Consider the following 21,816-nt stretch of genomic DNA (forward strand, 5'->3'; position numbering starts at 1 on the left):
AGGAAAAGAGTCAGGGTAGTGTTGCTTCACTCCCCATTGGCGCCAGGCTGAAGGAGGAGAAGGAGGAGGCAGGGAGGAGGAAGCTGGAGGGTTAGCCATCTCCCTGAGATGCCTGCAATTCCTGGCTGGCTGGAGGGATTGGCTTAAGGAGCCCACTGACTGCTGCTCTCTTTTTTTTTCAGGCGGAGGAGGGTATCTGTTAAGTGCTTACTACGTGCCAGTCACTATATTAAGCGCTGGGACCACATGGAGCTCACAGCCTTAATCCCCATTTTACAGGTGAGGTACCTGAGCTCAGCCCAGAGAAGCAAAGTGACTTGGCCAAAGTCACATAGCAGAAAAGTGGTAGGGCTGGGATTAGAACTCAGGTCCTTCTGACTCAGGAACCTCTCTGTCTCTAGCTCTCCATCCCTTCCTTCTCCCAGACCCTGGTAATGACCAGGGACCCCCTCCTGCCCGATGCTGCCTCGTGGTCCACAGAAACACCAGACCGCCCCGGGCACAGCTCTTGGATTAAGACCTAATACAGCATCGTATTGAGAAGCAGAGTGGCTCAGTGGAAAGAGCATGGGCTTTGGAGTTCAAATACCGGCTCCTCCAACTGTCAGCTGTGTGACTTTGGGCAAGTCACTTAACTTCTCTGGGCCTCAGTTACCTCATCTGTAAAATGGGGACTAAGATTGTGAGCCCCACGTGGGACAACCTCATCACCTTGTATCCCTCCAGCGCTTAGAACAGTGCTTTGCACTTAACAAATATTATTATTATTATTATTATTATTATTATTATTTATTACAGGGAACTGGATGTGCTGGAGGGGAAATTGTAGCCAAGGAAGAGCAGAAACTGGATGGAGGAGAGGAGACAGGAATGAGCCAACCATCAAGAAAGGTGGGAAAGGCAGGCCAGAAGCGAAGGAAAAACCTCTGGAGGCATAGTCAAAAAAGAACCTTCATCTGCCTCTAACCAATCTATCCATCAGTGGTATTTATTGAGCACCCACTGTGTGCAGAACGCTGTACTGAACTCTTGGGAGGAATAATGGGATCACTGCAGCCCTCCTGGAGTCTTTTCTGTTCTGCAGCCCTACCCCATTTCCCTGTGTGCCCGGGGGGACCCCACCCGCTGAGTAAAACCTTCCTTCTGGGGTCCCGCCAGAACGGTCAAGTTCCCATCAGTGCCACTCATGTACGGCATGTGAACATGTACGGCGTGTGCGTGCACAGCTGGGGAGAACACACAGCTAGTGACTCACCCTGGTCCTCTCGGTTCACAGGAGGGCAACGTTGGCAGGGCAGGGATAGACGCCCAGGGAAAATATCAACCACTGCGCATTTCATAGCAACCTCAGGGCACCTCCCTCCCCGCTCCTACCACTGAGGATCCAGCTTCTGCCCAGTGCAGAGCACTGTACTGAGCGCTTGGGGATTACACTATAACCATAGCTCCCTCGCCAGCAGACCTCAGGTAATCATAATCGCCGTATTTAAGTGCTTACTTTGTGACAGACACTGTCCTAAGCACTGGGGAAGATAGATACAGGCTAATCAGGTCAGACACAGTCTCTGTCCCACACAGGGCTCACAGTCTAAGGAGGAGGGAGAACAGGCTTTAAATCCTCATTTTACTGCTAAGTGAGGCCTCAAGGCCCCACATCAGGCCCGTGGCAGAGCCGGGACTAGAACCCAGGTCCTGGCCAGACTCATCATCATCATCAATCGTATTTATTGAGCGCTTACTGTGTGCTGAGCACTGTACTAAGCGCTTGGGAAGTACAAGTTGGCCACATATAGAGACAGTCCCTACCCAACAGTGGGCTCACAGTTTATCTAAAAGGGGGAGACAGAGAACAAAACCAAACATACTAACAAAATAAAATAAATAGAATAGATACGTACAAGGCCTGTGGCAACACTGCTCCTCCAGCTTCGGGCCACGAGAGAGACCAGATTGTTCCAGTTTTCCAGAGTGGAGAGATCAGATTGTTCCAGTTTTCCAGAGGCGGAGATGCTCCCAAGAGGATGCACCCTGCAGCCTGTCAGATCTCCTCTCCCTCCGCCTCCCCCTTCTCCCCATCTCCCCACCTTACCTCCTTCCCCTCCCCACAGTACCTGTATATACGTATATATGTTTGTACGTATTTATTACTCGATTTATTTGTACATATTTATTCTATTTATTTTATTTTGTTAATATGTTTTGTTGCCTGCCTCCCTCTTCTAGACTGTGAGCCCGCTGTTGAGTAGGGACCGTCTCTATATGTTGCCAACTTGGACTTCCCAAGCGCTTAGTACAGTACTCTGCCCACAGTAAGCGCTCAATAAATACGATTGAATGAATGAATGAATCTCCTACAGGAAAAACGGCACTAACCCTTCTGGATAGAACCAGACGGCTGGAAATGGTGAGAAGCGGAGCCCCTTCCTTCCTCTCCCCCTCGTCCCCCTCTCCATCCCCCCAATCTTACCTCCTTCCCTTCCCCACAGCACCTGTATATATGTTTGTACATATTTATTACTCTATTTATTTTACTTGTACATATCTATTCTATTTATTTTATTTTGTTAGTATGTTTGGTTTTGTTCTCTGTCTCCCCCTTTTAGACTGTGAGCCCACTGTTGGGTAGGGACTGTCTCTATATGTTGCCAATTTGTACTTCCCAAGCTCTTAGTACAGTGCTCTGCACATAGTAAGCGCTCAATAAATACGATTGATGATGATGATGATGATGATAGAGCATGCGCCTGGGACTCAGGAGGACCTGGGTTCTAATCCCAGCTCCGCCACTTGTCTGCTTTGTGATTTGGGGCAAGTCACTTCGCTTCTCTGGGCCTCAGTTCCCTCACCCGTAAAATGAGGATTAAGACTGTATGCCCCATGTGGGATTGTGTCCAATCTGGTTAGCTTGTATCTACCCCAGTGCTCCGAACAATTCCTGGCACATAGTAAGCGTTTAACAGACACCACTGGCAAAAAACAGAGGCTCTCCATGTGTTGGGCAACCCTAAAGGATAGCGGCAACCACGCAAATCCTGTGAGATGCAGCCTGGCCAGCACTGGCACGTGACTCTTCCAGTGTTTTGAGGCATTCATTCATTCAGTCGTATTTATCGAGCGCCTAGTGGGCGCAGAGCACTGTACTAAGCGCTTGGGAAGTACAAGTTGGCAACATAAAGAGACGGTCCCTACCCAACATCATCATCATCAATCGTATTTATTGAGCACTTACTATGTGCAGAGCACTGTACTAAGCGCTTGGGAAGTACAAATTGGCAACATATGTGGGCTCACAGTCTAGAAGGGGGAGACAGGCAACAAAACAAAGCAAAATGAAAATAAATAGAATAGAATAAATATGTACAAATAAAATAGAGTAATAAATACGTACAAACATATATACAGGGACTGGGAGAGGCATGTCTCTCCTCAGCAAGGAAGTGTTTCAATGCTCTGTCATTCTTGCCCTAGACATGCTGAATACTGATATTTCAGTGCCTTAAGTGCTGCGGACTCTTCCTCTTTAAAATCCACCCCTCCCTCTGACTCTTCTAACCTCTACCCTAGTAAAAACTCTTATCATTTCCAGCTGGACTGTGGCGATAGTTTCCTCCTCACTATCTCGCCACCAGCCCAGCCTGTCCTCAGCTGCTCACGGCACAGCTCTTTCCCCAGCCTGCAAGCTCATTGTGGGCAGGGAATGTGTTTACCAACTCTTTAATACTGTACTCTCCCAAGCGCTCAACACAGTGCCCTGCACACATTAGGCACTCAAAAAATACGATTGATTCAAAATCTCCAATCCTTCCATGGTGCTTTTCAAAGAAAATACCCAACAATGGTATTTTTTGAGGCCTTAATGTGGGCAGAACACCCTACTGATCCCTTGGGAGATCACAAGAGGATAAGTAGGTGTAATCCCTGCCCCGCCAAGGAGACAGGCACTAAAATAAATTGCAGGTAGGGAGTATAAAGATGTGTATATAAAGTGCTGCGGGGAAACTCGTGTCTGGTAAGATTCAAGGTTGCCCATCGGCATCTTTTTCTTCCCCAGCACACCTCCGGACCCCAACCACCCATTGCTCTCCAGTGACTTGTCTTGGTTTTTCTCCCTCCTGTTTGGAACATTCTTCCCCCTTCGCTTCACCAAACCATGTCCCTCTCCTCCTTCACAAGCCACCTCCAAGAGGATTCCCTCGTTAACCCTCACCTCTCTGGTCATGCCACTCTTTCAGCAATCTCAGCAGTCATACACTTAAGCTGATATATTTATTCATTTGGGTCTACTGTTTTTAGTACCTCACTCCTTGGGATTATCTATTTTTGTCTACTTGCCTCCATTGGATTGGAAGTTCTCTGAGGTAGAGACCGTGTCTTTGACCAGGAATCAATCGATCAATCGTATTTATCGAGCACTATGTGTGAAGCGCGGTGCTAAACCCCACCCAGGAAAGCGATCCACACACTGCAGATGCCCAGGACGGAGCCCTGCATAGAGCAGGTGCCCAGTACAGGGTTCGTTAGCTGTCCAAACTGCTTACCTGCCCAGTTAGGCTTTGCTGCTAATGCTGACTTACCATTGATAAATTGGCTCATTTCACAACCATTGCGGAAGCAAGATAGCTGTCCTAAAACTCATTTGCTGCTTCACGTTAACATAGCCCCAGAGGAAGCCAAGTTCTGTCTCCTTCCCTGCATTCTTCCACATTGCCCAAGATCCCTTCTCCTTTTCCAAATTCCTCCTCTCAAGAATCCGGTAGTTGCATTCCAAAACGGTCAGGCTGCAAAATTTTCCCCAGCGGTTTCACTCCAGGCAGGCGCCAACTTAATTGCTTCACAGTCCCAAGATAACGTGAGTTTTGGAAGTGGAGCCAAGTGCAGAGAAGTTCGGACAGGCCCTCCAGGCTCGTTGCGGGGGCAGGGAACGTGTCTTCTATTGTACTCTCCCAAGCGCTTAGGTCAGTGCCTTGCACAGTTAGCACTCAGACACAACTGATTATCAACCCCAATCCAAATTTAGTCACCACCCACGATTAACGCCTCATCCAAACTTGTGACCCTTTTTAGTGGTACTCAAACGTTTACTATGTGTCAAGCACTGTTCCAAACACTGGGGTGGATACAAGTTAATTAGGCCAATATAGTCACTGTCCCACTAAGTAGGAAGGAGAATATTTGCTATGTGTCAAGCACTGTTCTAAACACTGGGGTAGATACAAGTTAATTAGGCCAATATAGTCACTGTCCCACCAGGTAGGAAGGAGAATAGATATTGAATCGCTTTTTGCAGTTGAGGAAACCGAGGCACAGAGAAAGCTAAGTGACTTGCCCAAGGGCACAGAGCAGAAAAGCGATGAAGCTGGGATTAGAACCCAGGTCCTCTGGCTCCCAGGCCGGTGCTCGAGTCACCGGGCCACGCTGCTTCAATCCCTCCGCTCTCCCACACAGGGCTGAATCCGGGTACTGTGGGGAGACCACAGTGGCTTGGTGAGAAAGCGATCTAGCCCCAGCCCTATTCACCAACTGGGGGCCTAGGTTCCTGCTCCCCTTGGTCCAGGAAGGAATGGGCAGGAGGCCCCCCATATCCCTCCAACCGAGCTGGATGAAGGGGCCGGGAAGAGAGAATAAATCCTAGCTCACAAGAAAGCCCATCCGGGATCAGTGAACACCCACCTTCCCAGAGCAGGAAGGTAGCTGGGAGACAGCCGGAGGTTGTTCCATTTGTAAAAATCTGTTTAATAAATATACATCTCACAGTACCAAAATAATTACAAACAAAATACACATCATATACAGCATATACAGGGGAGGGAGGACCATCTGGCTGCTACACTGCACAGACGGTTCTGGGGCGAGCTCCCAGCTCCCACGGGGTCAGGCAGGGGACAGTCAGCAGAGGAGGAGGAATCCACGAGGAAGAGATCTCTTTGGATGGGGGGGGGACACAAGGACGGACTACCCCCTCCGCCCCGTCACTAATCCGTGGCACGAGACACATCTTCCTTGGATTTCCCAAGCTCCTCAGGTTCCCGGCACCAACTAAGCTACGAAGACGTGGTCCAGGCCCTGTAGCGTCGGAGGCTGACTGGCCGCGTAGCTTTTTTTTTTTTCCCTTTTTTTTTCCTTTTTTAATAAGAAAAATAAAATATGTCTTTGTACAAATATACACGGCCACGTTGTCTCCAACATGCTCAGTTCACAACGCGAGGGGCTGGCCTCCAATTACACAGTCATCGTAGAGCAGCTAGAGAGGAGGAAAAGAGCGATACGTTAATTGGGCGTACTCCGCAGCGATGCCGGGGGCTGAAGCTACTATGCAAAAATGAAGCGGACTTGGATGGTATAAGTAAGGACTCCTTCTCCCTGTGAGAATAAATGCCACTAACGCCAGCCTCATGACCCCACAGGAAGGCAGGCAGGCTCACTTGGTGGCCCCTTCCCCTGGTGAGATGAGCTGGGCGCTCAGTTCTCGGGTACTGACAGGGAAATGGGATGGAGGGTGATCCCGGGGAACCACTCCTAGACCTCAAGGGTCCTCAAAGCCCAGAGCCCCACTTGAGCTTGGAAAAAGCGGGGCCCAAGTTTCTCCCGGGGACGGGTCAGGGTCCCACCGGCGGGGTGAGAGCCGTGAGAGGCACGTACTTCGTCCTCTGTGTATTCCGACTCGGTGTCGCAGCTCTCCTCATCGTCGCTCTCCGGCAGCAGCTGCAGATTGGTCATGGTCAGCTGGCCCAGCTGCTGCTGGATGCTGCTGCTCTCTCTGCCCCAGGTGAGCTGGTACGGCGAGTAGCCCTGGTAGGTGACTCGGTTGACGTCGGCCCCGCACTTGAGCAGGAGCGACACCAGGTCAGGATTCTGCAGGTCGACCGCGAGGTGCAGCGCCGTCCGGCCGTTACAGGGCTCCTAGGACGAAGAGCAAGCCGGACGTTAGGGACGAGCCGGGAAAAGTCGGACCGCTCGAGCGGCCGGAGAGCCCGGGCCCGTACGCTCCGTGCTGGGATCGAAAGAGTGTGGAAGTCAAGTCACCTGGGCATTGACGTCAGCTCCCAAGGACACCAAGCGCTCTACGATTGCCAGGTAGCCGTGAATGGAGGCCAAGTGGAGACACGTGTGACCTAAAGATCAACAGAGGGAAAAAGGTCAGCACGAGCCCCAGGGCGGCCGGTCGGGGCCTCTCCCTGCACTTCTCGGGAGCCAGAGAAAAAGCCGAGCGTCCTGCAGCAGCCCAAGCCCGGCACTCTACTACTAGGCACTGGGGTAGATGCAAGCTGATCAGGTTGGGCACCGTCCATGTCCCACAAGGGGGCCCTCAATCAATCAATCAATCAATCGTATTTATTGAGCGCTTACTATGTGCAGAGCACTGTACTAAGCGCTTGGGAAGTACAAATTGGCAACATATAGAGACAGTCCCTACCCAACAGTGGGGCTCACAGTCTAAAAGGGGGAGACGGAGAACAAAACCAAACATACTAACAAAATAAAATAAAATAAATAGAATAGATATGCACAAGTAAAATAGAGTAATAAATATGTACAAACATATATACATATATACAGGTGCTGTGGGGAAGGGAAGGAGGTAAGATGGGGGGGATGGAGAGGGGGACGAGATGAGGTTAAGGCACAGAGGAGTGCAGCGACTTGCCCAAGGTCATACAGCAGACAAGTGGCGGGGCCAGAATTAGAACCCAGGTCCTGACTCCTAGTCCACTAAGGCTGCCCGAAGGGGTGGAGAGGTTTGCAGAGAGTGGAAGCTCTGGAGAACCCAGGGGAGTTGAGGCCCCTTAGACGCGGGGGCAGCCCGCTCGTATCTTTCCTTTTTCTGATCCTGGGACCCAGTTTTTGCCTCCCCTCCTTGTAACGAGAGGGGAAGGGGGAGCGAGGTCTGGTCTCCCCATAGACCTCAATCCCGTCTGCGGCTCCGGAGGGCGGGACGGGGCGGGGCAGAGCCCGTACCGTTGTAGTTGCTGGCCTGCAGGACGCTGTGGAGGTGCTGCGTCTGGCAGTACTGGGTGAGGACCCCCACGGCAGCCAAGCAGCCCTGCTCACAGGCCAGGTGCAGGGCCGTGTTCCCCCGGAAGTCCCGCAGCTCGGGGTCGCAGCCGGCCTTCAGGAGGGTCTCCGCGATCTCGGGCTGGCCGGTGATCACGGCCAGGTGAAGTGGAGTCTGCGAACCGATCGGAAGGGAAACCGCGGGTGAGTCGCGGGGTCCGCTCTGGGGTTCCTTCACCGGAAAACCTCCCGGATTCATCCATTCCATCGTATTTATTGAGCGCTTACTGTGAGCCCACTGTTGGGTACGGACCGTCTCTATATGTTGCCAACTTGGACTTCCCAATCGCTCAATAAGTAAGCGCTCAATAAATACGATTGATTGTGTGCAGGGCACTGTACTAAGCGCTTGGGAAGTCCAAGTTGGCAACATACAGAGACGGTCCCTACCCAACAGTGGGCTCACAGTCTAGGTCCCCGTGTTTTGCTCATTTCGGACGGTGGTTTGGAGGGGGCTGAGGCCAATCCGGCCCTGGGGGATCAAGCCGGCCGAAAGTCTGGAAAGGGGGTGGCTGAGTGAGTGACCCTGTATATGTGTGTGTACCCGTACATGCCCATATGTACCTCTGTGCTCTTTGAAAACATCAAAGGACTGGTCTGGTAGGGGGTGGACCAAGGCTTTCCCCAGAAAATGGGGAGGCAGCAGCGAGAAGCAGCGTGGCTCAGTGGAAAGAGCCCGGGCTTTGAAGTCAACCAATCAATCAATCGTATTTATTGAGCGCTTACTGTGTGCAGAGCACTGTACTAAGCGCTTGGGAAGTCCAAGTTGGCAACACATAGAGACAGTCCCTACCCAACAGTGTGCTCACAGTCTAAAAGGGAGTCAGAGGTCATGGGTTCAAATCCCGGCTCCGGCAAGTGTCAGCCGTGTGACTTTGGGCCAGTCACTTCACTTCTCTGGGCCTCAGTCCCCTCATCTGGAAAATGGGGATTAAGACCGTGCCCCCCAGTGCTTAGAACGGTGCTTTGTGCATAGTAAGCGCTTAATAAATGCCATTATTGTTAAAGGGTGGGGGGGGGGGCCCGGGGGTCGAACGGCGAATCGAAGGGCCGGTGGGCCGGGGGCGCCCACCTGCTGCAGGTTGTTCTGGAGGTCCAGGAAGGCGAGGTCGCCCTGGACCCGGTGGATGACCTCCAGGGCCAGGGCCTTCTCCTCGTGGATGACGGCCAAGTGCAGGAACCTGGAGAAGGAAGAGGAAAACCCCAGTGGGGCGTCAGCCGGGTCTGGCCGGGCCGTTGCGCAAGGCCGGGTTTTCGGGGGGAGGAGGAGGAGGAGGAGGCGGCGGTGGCGGTGTTTTCCGCGAGGTTATTGTGAGCTGACTGTTCCTGGCAGCGGCCCAGGGACTTTCCACCCCGGGCCCCCGCCCGCCCGGCGCCGAGCTGGCCCGGGACCCGCCCCCGGCCCAAAGCGGGGGAAGCGGGCGGACGGATGGGGAAGGGGGACCCCCCAGACCCATTTTATGGAAACCGGAATTCTGGACAGCACATCCCCGGGCTCTCTGGTCAGAGGTCGTGGGTTCTAATCCCGCCTTCCCCCGCTTGTCAGCTGGGTGACTTGGGGCAAGTCACTTTGCTTCTCTGGGCCTGGAAAATGGGGATTCGGCCTGGGACCCCCATGGGGGACAACCTGGTCACCTTGTAGCCCCCCACCAGCGCTTAGAACGGTGCTTTGCACATACTAAGCGCTTAACAGTTACCACCATTATTATTATTCGTCCCCAGCCATCTCCGGCCCTCGGGCAGTGCGGGGCCTTGGCGGCGGCGGGGGGGGGGGGGGGGATGATTCATTCATTCAATCGAATTTATTGAGCGTTTACTGTGTGCACAGCACTGTACTAAGCGCTTGATGATGGCATTTATTAAGCATGTACAATGTGCACAGCACTGTACTAAGCGCTTGATTATGGCATTTATTAAGCACGTACAATGTGCAGAGCACTGTTCTAAGCGCCAGGGAGGTTACAAGGTGATCAGGTTGTCCCATTTTCCAGATGAGGGGACTGAGGCGCAGAGAAGTGAAGTGACTTGCCCAAAGTCACACAGCTGCCAAGTGGCGGAGCTGGGATTTCATTCATTAATTCATTCATTCAATCGTATTTGTTGAGCGCTTACTGAGTGCAGAGCACTGTACTAAGCGCTTGGGAAGTACAAGTTGGCAACAACTTGTACTTCCCAAGCGCTTTTGGCGTTTGAACCCATGACCTCCGCCTCCAAAGCCCGGGCTCTTAGCACTGAGGCACGGGGAGGGAGGCCGGGCCTGCATTCATTCATTCACTCTGAGAATTAGATTGAATTAGAGAAGCAGCGTGGCTCAGTGGAAAGAGCCCAGGCTTTGGAGTCAGAGGTCATGGGTTCAAATCCCGGCTCTGCCAATTATTAGCTGTGTGACTTTGAGCAAGTCACTTTTAATAATAATAATAATGATGGTATTTGTTAAGCGCTTACTGTGTGCAAAGCACTGTTCTAAGCGCTGGGGAGGTTACAAGGTGATCAGGTTGTCCCACAGGGGGCTCACAGTTTTAATCCCCATTTTTACAGATGAGGTCACTGAGGCACAGAGAAGTGAAGTGACTTGCCCGAAGTCACACAGCTGACAGTTGGCAGAGCCGGGATTTGAACCCATGTCCTCTGACTCCAAAGCCCGGGCTCTTTTCACTGAGCCACGCTGCTTCTACAAACGTCTCTGGGCCTCAGTTACCTCATCTGTAAAATGGGGATGAAGACCGTGAGCGCCCCCCACCCCCCCACCCCGTGGGACAACCTGATCACCTTGTAACCTCCCCAGCGCTTAGAACAGTGCTTTGCACATATTCATTCAATCGTATTTATTGAGCGCTTACTGTGTGCAGAGCACTGTACTAAGCGCTTGGGAAGTACAAGTCGGCAACATATAGAGACGGTCCCTACCCAACAGTGGGCTCACAGTCTAGAAGGGGGAGACAGAGAACAAAACAAAACGTATTAACAAAATAAAAGAAGTAGAATAAATATGTACAAGTAAAATAAATAGAGTAATAAATACGTACAAGCATATATACATATATACAAGTGCTGAGGGGAAGGGAAGGAGGTAAGGCGGGGGGGGATGAAGAGGGGGAAGAGGGGACGCTTAATAAATACCATCATTATTATTCAATCGTACTTATTGAGCACTTCCTGTGTGCAGGGCACTGGACTAAGCGCTCGGGACGTCCAAGTCGGCCGCAGAGAGAGCCGGTCCCGACCCAACAACGAGCTCCCGGTCTAGGGCCCCCCGTGGGCCAACCTGATCACCTTAATCAATCAATCAATCAATCAACCGTATTTATTGAGCGCTTACTGTGTGCAGAGCACTGTACTAAGCGCTTGGGAAGTAGAAAAGTTGGCAACATATAGAGACGGTGCCTACCCAACAGTGGGCTCACAGTCTAATAATAATAATAATAATAATGGCATTTGTTAAGCGCTTACTATGTGCAAGGCACTGTTCTAAGCGCTGGGGGGGGGGGGGATACAATGTGATCAGGTTGTCCCACGTGTCGTAATCCCCATTTTCCAGATGAGGGAACTGAGGCTCAGAGAAGTGAAGTGACTTGCCCAAGGTCACCCAGCAGACATGTGGAGGGGCCGGGATTCGAACCCGTGACCTCTGACTCCAAAGCCCGGGCTCTTTCCACTGAGCCACACTGCTTAAGGCCCTACTGAGAGCCCACCTCCTCCAGGAGGCCTTCCCACACCGAGCCCCCTCGGCCCCCTCTCCATCCCCCCCGCCTTACCTCCTTCCCTTCCCCACAGCACCTGTATATATGTACATATGCTTGTACGTATTTATTACTCTATTTATTTTACTTGCACATATTTATTCCTCTATTTATTTTACTTGCACATATTTATTCTACTTATTTTATTTTGTTAACATGTTTTGTTTTGTTCTCTGTCCCCCCCTTCTAGCCTGTGAGCCCACTGTTGGGTAGGGACCGTCTCTGCATGTTGCCGACTTGTACTTCCCAAGCGCTTAGTCCAGTGCTCTGCACACAGTAAGCGCTCAATAAATACGATTGATTGTATGTTGCAGACTTGTCCTTCCCCAGCGCTTAGTCCAGTGCTCTGCACACAGTAAGCCCTCAATAAATACGATTGATTGACTGATTGATTGTATGTTGCCGACCTGTCCTTCCCCAGCGCTTAGTCCAGTGCTCCGCACACAGTAAGCGCTCAATAAATACGATTGGTTGATTGTATGTTGCCGACTTGTCCTCCCCCAGCGCTTAGTCCAGTGCTCCGCACACAGTAAGCGCGCAATAAATCCGATTGATCGATACGATCGATACGATTGATTGACCGATTGTGACCTCCCCTGATTGCAAGTTGCCGCCTTGTCCTTCCCCGGCGCTTAGTCCAGTGCTGCGCACACACTAGGCGCTCAATAAATCCGATTGATTGACCGATTGTGACCTCCCCTGATTGCAAATTGCCGCCTTGTCCTTCCCCGGCGCCTAGTCCAGTGCTGCGCACACACTAAGCGCTCAATAAATCCGATTGATTGATCGATTGCGACCTCCCCTGATTGCAAGTTGCCGCCTTGTCCTTCCCCGGCGCTTAGTCCAGTGCTGCGCACACACTAGGCGCTCAATAAATCCGATTGATTGACCGATTGCGACCTCCCCTGATTGCAAGTTGCCGCCTTGTCCTTCCCAGGCGCTTAGTCCAGTGCTGCGCACACACTAGGCGCTCAATAAATCCGATTGATTGATCGATTGCGACCTCCCCTGATTGCAAGTTGCCGCCTTGTCCTTCCCCGGCGCTTAGTCCAGTGCTGCGCACACACTAGGCGCTCAATAAATCCGATTGATTGACCGATTGCGACCTCCCCTGATTGCAAGTTGCCGCCTTGTCCTTCCCAGGCGCTTAGTCCAGTGCTGCGCACACACTAGGCGCTCAATAAATCCGATTGATTGATCGATTGCGACCTCCCCTGATTGCAAGTTGCCGCCTTGTCCTTCCCCGGCGCTTAGTCCAGTGCTGCGCACACACTAGGCGCTCAATAAATCCGATTGATTGATCGATTGCGACCTCCCCTGATTGCAAGTTGCCGCCTTGTCCTTCCCCGGCGCTTAGTCCAGTGCTGCGCACACACTAGGCGCTCAATAAATCCGCTTGATTGACCGATTGCGACCTCCCCTGATTGCAAGTTGCCGCCTTGCCCTTCCCCGGCCAGTGCTCCGCACACAGTGAGCGCCCAATACATCCGACCGATTGACTGCTCGACCGTGCCCTCCCCGGCACGTAGTAAGCGCTTAATCAACGCCTCATCATCCGGTCAATCAGTGGATTTCTCATTCCACTCTAATCCGATTCTTGTTGTTGTTATTCCGCCGGGGCCTTACGAGTCTCCGTCGTCGGTGAGGTGGTGGGTCCAGGGGTGGGCGGGCAGGGTGGGGGGCTCCGGGGGCAGGGCCTGGAGGCGGATGGCGCTCAGCTCCTGCACCATCAGCTCGTAGTCGTCGTCCTTCATGGAGTCCAGGCCGCTGTCGTGGCGGTCCTCCCCCGGGGCCCGCTCCTTCTTGGCCCCATGGCGGGAGGGGGGGGGCGGCGGCGGGGGACTTGGGGGCCTTGGGGGCTTCGGCGGCGGGGAACATGGGTCCGTCTGTCGGTCGGTCTGTCGGTCCGTCCTCGGTGCGGAGACAATCCGGAGTGCGGCAGGGCGGCGGCGGGCTTGGCAGCGGCCTATAAAGGCGAGCCGGGGATTTCTCGGGGCGGGGCGGGAATTTCCCAGCCAGTCACAGCACAAACGACAAACTAGTCCGGTCCTGCCGCCGGGGCGGAGGACGGAGCGATGATCCCCTACACAAGGCCCCCCCCCCCTCCACCCCGCACACTCACTCAATCAGTCGTATTTACTGAGCGCTTACTGCGTGCACAGCGCTGGGCTAAGCGCTGGGGAAGCCCAAGTTGGCAACATAGACAGCCAATCAATCAATCGTATTTGTTGCGCGCTTACGGTGTGCACAGCGCTGGACTAAGGGCTGGGGAAGTCCAAGTTGGCAACATAGAGAGCCAATCAATCAATCAATCGTATTTACTGAGCGCTTACGGTGTGCACAGCGCTGGACTAAGCGCTGGGGAAGGACAAGTTGGCAACATAGACAGCTAATCAATCAATCGTATTTGTTGCACACTTACGGTGTGCACAGCGCTGGACTAAGCGCCAGGGAAGTCCAAGTTGGCAACATAGACAGCCAATCAATCAATCAATCGTATTTACTGAGCGCTTACGGTGTGCACAGCGCTGGACTAAGCGCTGGGGAAGTCCAAGTTGGCAACATAGACAGCCAATCAATCAATCGTTTTTATTGAGCAATTACGGTGCGCACAGCGCTGGACTAAGCACTGGGGAAGCCCAAGTTGGCAACATAGAGAGCCAATCAATCAATCGTATTTGTTGCACACTTACGGTGTGCACAGCGCTGGACTAAGCGCTGGGAAGCCCAATTTGGCAACATAGAGAGCCAATCAATCAATCGTATTTGTTGCACGCTTACGGTGTGCACAGCGCTGGACTAAGCGCTGGGGAAGGACAAGTTGGCAACATAGACAGCCAATCAATCAATCAATCGTATTTATTGAGCGCTTACGGTGCGCACAGCACTGGACTAAGCGCTTGTGAAGTCCAAGTTGGCAACATAGAGAGACAGTCAATCAATCATATTTATTGAGCGCTTATGGTGTGCAGAGCACTGGACTAAGCGCTGGGGAAGGACAAGTTGGCAACATAGACAGCCAATCAATCAATCGTATTTATTGAGTGCTTACGGTGTGCACAGCACTGGACTAAGTGCTGGGGAAGTCCAAGTTGGCAACATAGCCAATCAATCAATCAATTGTATTTATTGAGCGCTTATGGTGTGCAGAGCACTGGACTAAGCGCTGGGGAAGGACAAATTGGCAACATAGACAGTCAATCAACCAATCAATCGTATTTATTGAGCGTTTACTGAGTGCTGAGCACTGGACTAAGCGCTTGGGAAGTCCAAGTTGGCAACAAAGACAGTCAATCAATCAATCAATCGTATTTATTGAGCACTTACTGTGTGCAGAGCACTGGACTAAGCGCTTGGGAAGTACAAGTTGGCAACATAGACAGTCAATCAATCAATTGTATTTATTGAGCACTTACTGTGTGCAGAGTTCTGGACTAAGCGCTTGGGAAGTCCAAGTTGGCAACATATAAAGACGGTCCCTACCCAACAGTGGGCTCACAGTCTAGAAGAATAATAATAGCCTTTATTAAGCACTTACTATGTGCAAAGCACTGTTCTAAGCACTGGGAAGGTTACAAGGTGATCAGGTTGTCCCACAGGGGGATCACAATCTTCATCCCCATTTTCCAGATGAGGGAACTGAGGCCCAGAGAAGTGAAGTGACTTGCCCAAAGTCACCCACCTGACAGTTGGCGGAGTGGGGATTTGAACCCATGACCTCCGACTCCAAAGCCCGGACTCTTTCCACTGAGCCACGCTGCTTTCTAGACTGTGAGCCCACTGTTGGGTAGGGACCATCTCTATATGTTGCCAATTTATACTTCCCAAGCGCTCAGTACAGTGCTCTGCACACAGCACTCAATAAATATGACTGAATGAATAATAACAATAAGGGAATTTATTAAGCTCTTACTATGCAGACTAACCTAGACTGTGAGCCCACTGTTGGGTAGGGACCATCTCTATATGTTGCCAATTTATACTTCCCAAGCACTCAGTACAGTGCTCTGCACACAGAGCTCAATAAATACGATTGAATAAATAATAATAATAATAATGGAATTTATTAAGCTCTTACTATGCAGACTAATCTAGACTGTGAGCCCACTTCTAGACAGTGAGCCCACTGTTGGGTAGGGGCCGTCTCTATATGTTGCCAATTTGTACTTCCCAAGCGCTTCGAACAATGCTCTGCACACGCGCTCAATAAATATGATTGAATGAATAATAATAATAATGGAATTTATTAAGCGCTTACTATGTGCTAAGAGCTGGGGGGGGGGATACAAGGTGATGAGGTTGTCCCACGTGGGGCTCACAGTCTTAATCCCCATTTTCCAGATGAGGTAACCGAGGCACAGAGAAGTTAAATGACTTGCCCAAAACCACACGGCTGACAAGTGGCATAGCCGGGATTTGAACTGGCTCAGTGGAAAGAGCCCGGGCTTTGGAGTCAGAGGTCATGGGTTCGAATCCCGGCTCTGCCAACTGTCAGCTGTGTGACTTTGGGCAAGTCACTTCACTTCTCTGGGCCTCAGCTGCCTCATCTGGAAAATGGGGATTAAGACTGGGAGCCCCCCGTGGGACAACCTGATCACCCTGTAACCTCCCCAGCGCTTAGAACAGTGCTTGGCACATAGTAAGCGCTTAATCAATGCTATATATATATATACTGTGTACAGAGCACTGGACTAATATATATATATATATTATATTTTGTTTATTTTTATTTTATTTATATATATATTATATATATATATATATATATTAAAAAACCCAACAACCTCTGATCCAAAGTCCGTGTTCTTTCCACTGAGCCATGCTGCCTCTCCGACTAGGGGTCGGAAACCCAGGGGAGGCTGGATGCCTGGGGCCTTCTCTAGCACCCCCCCCATACCATTCCTCCACTCTTCAATCAATCCATCATTCAGTAGTATTTATTGGGCATTTACTATGTGCACAGCACTGTACCGAGCACTTGGGAGAGCACCCTCTATTAGAGTTGGTAGACACGTACCCTGCCCCAAAGGAAGCTTATGATCTCCCTCCATTTTGCAGGGAGGAATGCCGCGGGGGTCATGAGTGTGCTTTGAGATCCCCGGAACCAAGCTGTTCCTAAATGCAAAGCTTTGCGGGAAAGTGCTTTTTAAGTAGAACTGGCACCACACCACAACTTGCGACAGGGGGGTTAAAAACAACAACAACAACAAAATCTTGCTTTTCGTCACAGCAGGCTTGTGCACTAATAATAATAATATTTCTGGTATTCAGGCACTGTACTAAACACCGGGGTGGATACAAGCAAATCGGGGCGGACACAGTCCCTGTCCGCGGTGGGGCTCGCGGTCTCAATCCCCATTTTACAGATGAGGTCACTGAGGCCCAGAGAAGTGAAGTGAATCGCCCAAGGTCACACAGCAGACAAGTCCGCTGTTGGGTAGGGACCGTCTCTAGATGTTGCCAACTTGTACGTCCCAAGCGCTCAGTCCAGTACTCTGCACACAGTAAGCGCTCAATCAACCAATCGATCGTATTTATTGAGCGCTTACTGTGTGCAGAGCGCTGGACTAAGCGCTTGGGAAGTACAAGTCGGCAACACGTAGAGACGGTCCCTACCCAACAGCGGGCTCACAGTCTAGAAGGGGGAGACAGAGAACAAAACCAAACATACTAACAAAATCAAATACATAGAATAGATATGTACAAGATAAATAAATAAATAGAGTAATAAATATGTACAAACATATATACAGGTGCTGTGGGGAAGGGAAGGAGGGGGGGATAGGGGGGATGCAGAGCACTGGACTAAGCACTTGGGAAGTACAAGTCGGCAACACATAGAGACGGTCCCTACTCAACAGTAGGGTAGAAGGGGGAGACAGAGAACAAAACAAAACATACTAACAAAATAAAATAAATAGAATAGATATGTACAAGATAAATAAATAAATAAATAGAGTAATAAATATGTACAAACATATATACGGGTGCTGTGGGGAAGGGAAGATGGGGGGGGTGGAGAGGGGGACGAGGGGGAGAGGAAGGAAGGGGCTCAATAAATACGATAAATACGTGGCTCCGCCACGGAGCCAGCGCTAGAACCCATGACCTTCTGAGTCCCGGGCCTGGGCTCTAACCACTGAGCCATGCGGCGTTCGGGCCTCAGCCCCAGCCCCTACTACGGTACTAAATACTATTAGTAATCTTCCACCCTGCGCTACTAGGCACCATCGATCCTCCATTGATCAGCAGGGCAGGAGGCCGATCTCCGAATGAGAGAGGGATTTTGAGGTCTAAATGAGTTCCGTGTGCAACCAGCCCAATGTTTTGATTTGATATGTCCAGAAACGCTCTGGGCATATCACTCCCCTCCTCAGAAATCTCCAGTGGCTACCAATCAATCTGCGCATCAGGCAGAAACTCCTCACCCTGGGCTTCAAGGCTGTCCATCCCCTCGCCCCCTCCTACCTCACCTCCCTTCTCTCCTTCTCCAGCCCAGCCCGCACCCTCCGCTCCTCTGCCGCTAATCTCCTCACCGTACCTCGCTCTCGCCTGTCCCACCATCGACCCCCGGCCCACGTCCTCCCCCGGGCCTGGAATGCCCTCCCTCTGCCCATCCGCCAAGCTAGCTCTCTTCCTCCCTTCAAGGCCCTGCTGAGAGCTCACCTCCTCCAGGAGGCCTTCCCAGACTGAGCCCCTTCCTTCCTCTCCCCCTCATCCCCCTCTCCATGCCCCCATCTTACCTCCTTCCCTTCCCCACAGCACCTGTATATATGTATATATGTTTGTACATATTTTTTACTCTATTTATTTATTTATTTATTTTATTTGTACATATCTATTCTATTTATTTTATTTTGTTGGTATGTTTGGTTTTGTTCTCTGTCTCCCCCTTTTAGACTGTGAGCCCACTGTTGGGTAGGGACTGTCTCTATGTGTTGCCAATTTGTACTTCCCAAGCGCTTAGTACAGTGCTCTGCACATAGTAAGCGCTCAATAAATACGATTGATGATGATGATGATGATTTCTTGGTTGCGGTGGTACTGCCTGAAGGCCGGGGCTCCGGGCACGGAGGCCGGGGCTGCAGTCCTGAACCTGCTTGAAGTGGACGTCCACTGTGCCAGGATCGGCCGGCTGGGATAAGCTGATGGGAATGGCGCGGAGTTTTGCGGCAGGCGGCCTGACGACGTGGCCGAACTAACGGAAGAAGCTGGGACCCGGGGACCGTTGGTCACCTGGCAAGGATTTCCAGTGGCCCTCACTGACCCTTCTCACTCTTACTGACCCTGAAGCACATTTCTCTTCCGTGGGGAAGCAGAACCGCAGAGGGCCCGGCAAAAATAAGTACAGATTCGCCTAGCCTTGTAAGCGTGTTACTGTTCTTGCAAATGTACGGTTTGTGGCCTTGATATGAGCTGGGAAAACTGCAGGGGAAGCAACCGGCTCAGAGGAACGGCATCGGTGCTGGACCTCATCAGGCATTCGGAAATCCAGAAGAACCAAGTGCTTAGTACTTAATAATAATAATGGCATTTGTCAAGCGCTTACTATGTGCAAAGCACTGTTCTAAGCGCTGGGGGGGATACAACGTGATCAAGTTGTCCCACGTGGGGCTCACAGTCTTAATCCCCATTTTTAACTGAGGCTCAGAGAAGTTAAGTGACTTGCCCAAGGTCACACAGCAGACTTGTGGTGGAGCCGGGATTCAAACCCATGACCTCTGACTTCAAAGCCCGGGCTCTTTCCATTGAGCCACGCTGCGTCTCTATTATCTACTTATCTATTGTATTTATTTTATTTTGTTCATCATCATCATCATCAATCGTATTTATTGAGCGCTTACTATGTGCAGAGCACCGTACTAAGCGCTTGGGAAGTACAAATTGGCAACATATAGAGACAGTCCCTACCCAACAGTGGGCTCACAGTCTAAAAGTATGTTTGGTTTTGTTCTCAGCCTCCCCCTTCTAGACTGTGAGCCCACTGTTGGGTAGGGACTGTCTCTATTTGTTGCCAACTTGTACTTCCCAAGCCCTTAGTACAGTGCTCTGCACACAGTAAGCGCTCAATAAATACGATTGATTGGTTGATTGACTAGTACAATGCTCTGCACACAGTAAGCGCTCAATAAATACGATTGAATGAATGAACGAACCAAAGGACTGCTGTTTTTGAACCGGGTTCCCCTGGTCTTAGTTCTCAGACTGGCGCTTCACTTGGGTGGGGCGGGAGTTGCATTCCGTACTTTTCCTACTCGGCCTCTGTGTTTACACTCTGTGGCTTCGGAGAGTTTTTCTCCTGTTTCTGTAGGGAAGATGCTGGACAAGCAAGTACACGATAGCACGGGGGCAGATGCGCTTAGCACCGAACAGAGCAGCCACAGAAGGAAGATGTAAATAGTGTTTAGTGCAGTTGCTGCTGCCACCCAAGAGAAACCAAAGGTGCCCAGAGTTGCCACAATCACTTCCCCTGTCCCGCAGAATCTGGGCAAGCAGATAGTCTTTGGTACCTGGAATATAACACCATCCAGGATCTAAAGGAGCTCAGAGGCCTTTATATATATTGCTTCATTAATCCTCACAACCCACAGCTCATCCTTATCTTCCATCTCCTCTCACCTTTTTTTTCCAGAAAGTTCCAAGCTGCAGCAATACTCGAGGAACATAAGGACATAATGTATCTCACTTTCTTTCCTCCCTTTTGTCTCACACGCGCAGTGTCGGGGAAACCCTGGAGGGCACTGCCTCCTGGTACCTCGATTTGGGCAGGGCCTGCATTTTTCTCAAGCCGAAGCAGAGGCCCGAGAGCTTAGAATCATCCCCGGAGCAAGTAATGGAAGCTAGCCCAGTGCTCTGGAATCCGCTGGCTATTCTCCTTCGGAGCACAATAATGGACTTAAAATCTTTCAGGGCGGTAGGGTCTCTCATCCATCCATTCATTCAATCGTATTTATTGAGCGCTTACTGTGTGCAGAGCACTGTACTAAGCACTTGGGAAGTCCAAGTTGGCAACATCTGGAGACGGTCCCTACCCAACAGCGGGTTCACAGTCTAGAAGGGGGAGACAGACAACAAAACATATTAACAAGATAAACTAAATAGAATAAATATGTACAAATAAAATAAGTAGAGTAATAAATCCGTACAAACCCATACCCAGGGGCTGTGGGGAGGGGAAGGAGGTAAGGCGGGGGGGATGGGGAGGATTAACAAGATAAACTAAATAGAATAAATATGTACAAATAAAATAAGTAGAGTAATAAATCCGTACAAACCTATATCCAGGGGCTGTGGGGAGGGGAAGGAGGTAAGGCGGGGGGGATGGGGAGGGGGAGGAGGGGGAACAGATGAATATTCTGCCCTATTCCAATTGGGAGTAGTTTCCTATCCGAATTCCCCTTTCCAATCATCATTTTTCCTTCACATTCCTCTTTCTCCCTAGCGTTCAATTCCAATGATTGGCTGCAGCGCCACCTGGTGGCGAAGAACCAAAAGGCCCGGAAAATTCCCAGGAAAGTGATGACGCCCTGGGATTCAGTGACTGACCAACATCTGGAATTTGGGGAAGCCACCAAGGCCGGGCGGCTTGATGAGTTGTCCCTGGGGCTGGGGGGTTCCCAGGGAGGTGTCTTTGTTTTCCGGCAGGCCCGGAGACCAGCTGAGTAATGTTGTTGGGCAGGCTTTGGTTATTTTTCCCCCCTGTCTAATAGGAACCTGGTGAAGCATTTGGTTTGCAAATCAGAAAATCAATCAATCAATCGTATTTATTGAGCGCTGGCTGTGTGCAGAGCACTGTACTAAGCGCTTGGGAAGTCCAAGTTGGCAACATCTAGAGACGGTCCCGACCCAACAGTGGGCTCACAGTCAAGAAGAGCAGGGCAAAGAAGCAGTTAAATAGGAGGTAGGGCTAGGAAAGGCCAGCATGCCTTCAGCAGAGGAATCCCATTTCCAGGCTACAACATACCTTCACGGATTCTTTTTTTGTTTCCTGAAAACTAATGAATGGGAACTCTCTGACTTCTCC

At 51.0% G+C, this 21,816-nt stretch overlaps 1 protein-coding gene across 1 annotated transcript; it reads right to left on the bottom strand.

Annotated features, from left to right (window-relative positions):
• Positions 1 to 5,708: 5,708 nt before the first annotated feature.
• On the bottom strand, positions 5,709 to 20,466 carry NFKBIA (NFKB inhibitor alpha). Its single transcript, XM_038756045.1, has 11 exons — positions 20,412 to 20,466; positions 20,065 to 20,302; positions 19,079 to 19,217; positions 18,838 to 18,990; positions 16,810 to 16,948; positions 13,419 to 13,758; positions 9,125 to 9,233; positions 7,957 to 8,167; positions 7,024 to 7,112; positions 6,640 to 6,900; positions 5,709 to 6,241 (listed from the first exon to the last, which is right to left on the bottom strand). The coding sequence occupies exons 1-11, from the start codon at positions 20,464 to 20,466 to the stop codon at positions 6,194 to 6,196; spliced, it is 1,782 nt and encodes a 593-aa protein (XP_038611973.1). The 3' UTR covers positions 5,709 to 6,193.
• Positions 20,467 to 21,816: the final 1,350 nt, after the last annotated feature.

The sequence above is a fragment of the Tachyglossus aculeatus genome, chromosome 14 (genome assembly GCF_015852505.1).
Source record: "Tachyglossus aculeatus isolate mTacAcu1 chromosome 14, mTacAcu1.pri, whole genome shotgun sequence".
Lineage (NCBI taxonomy): Eukaryota > Metazoa > Chordata > Mammalia > Monotremata > Tachyglossidae > Tachyglossus > Tachyglossus aculeatus.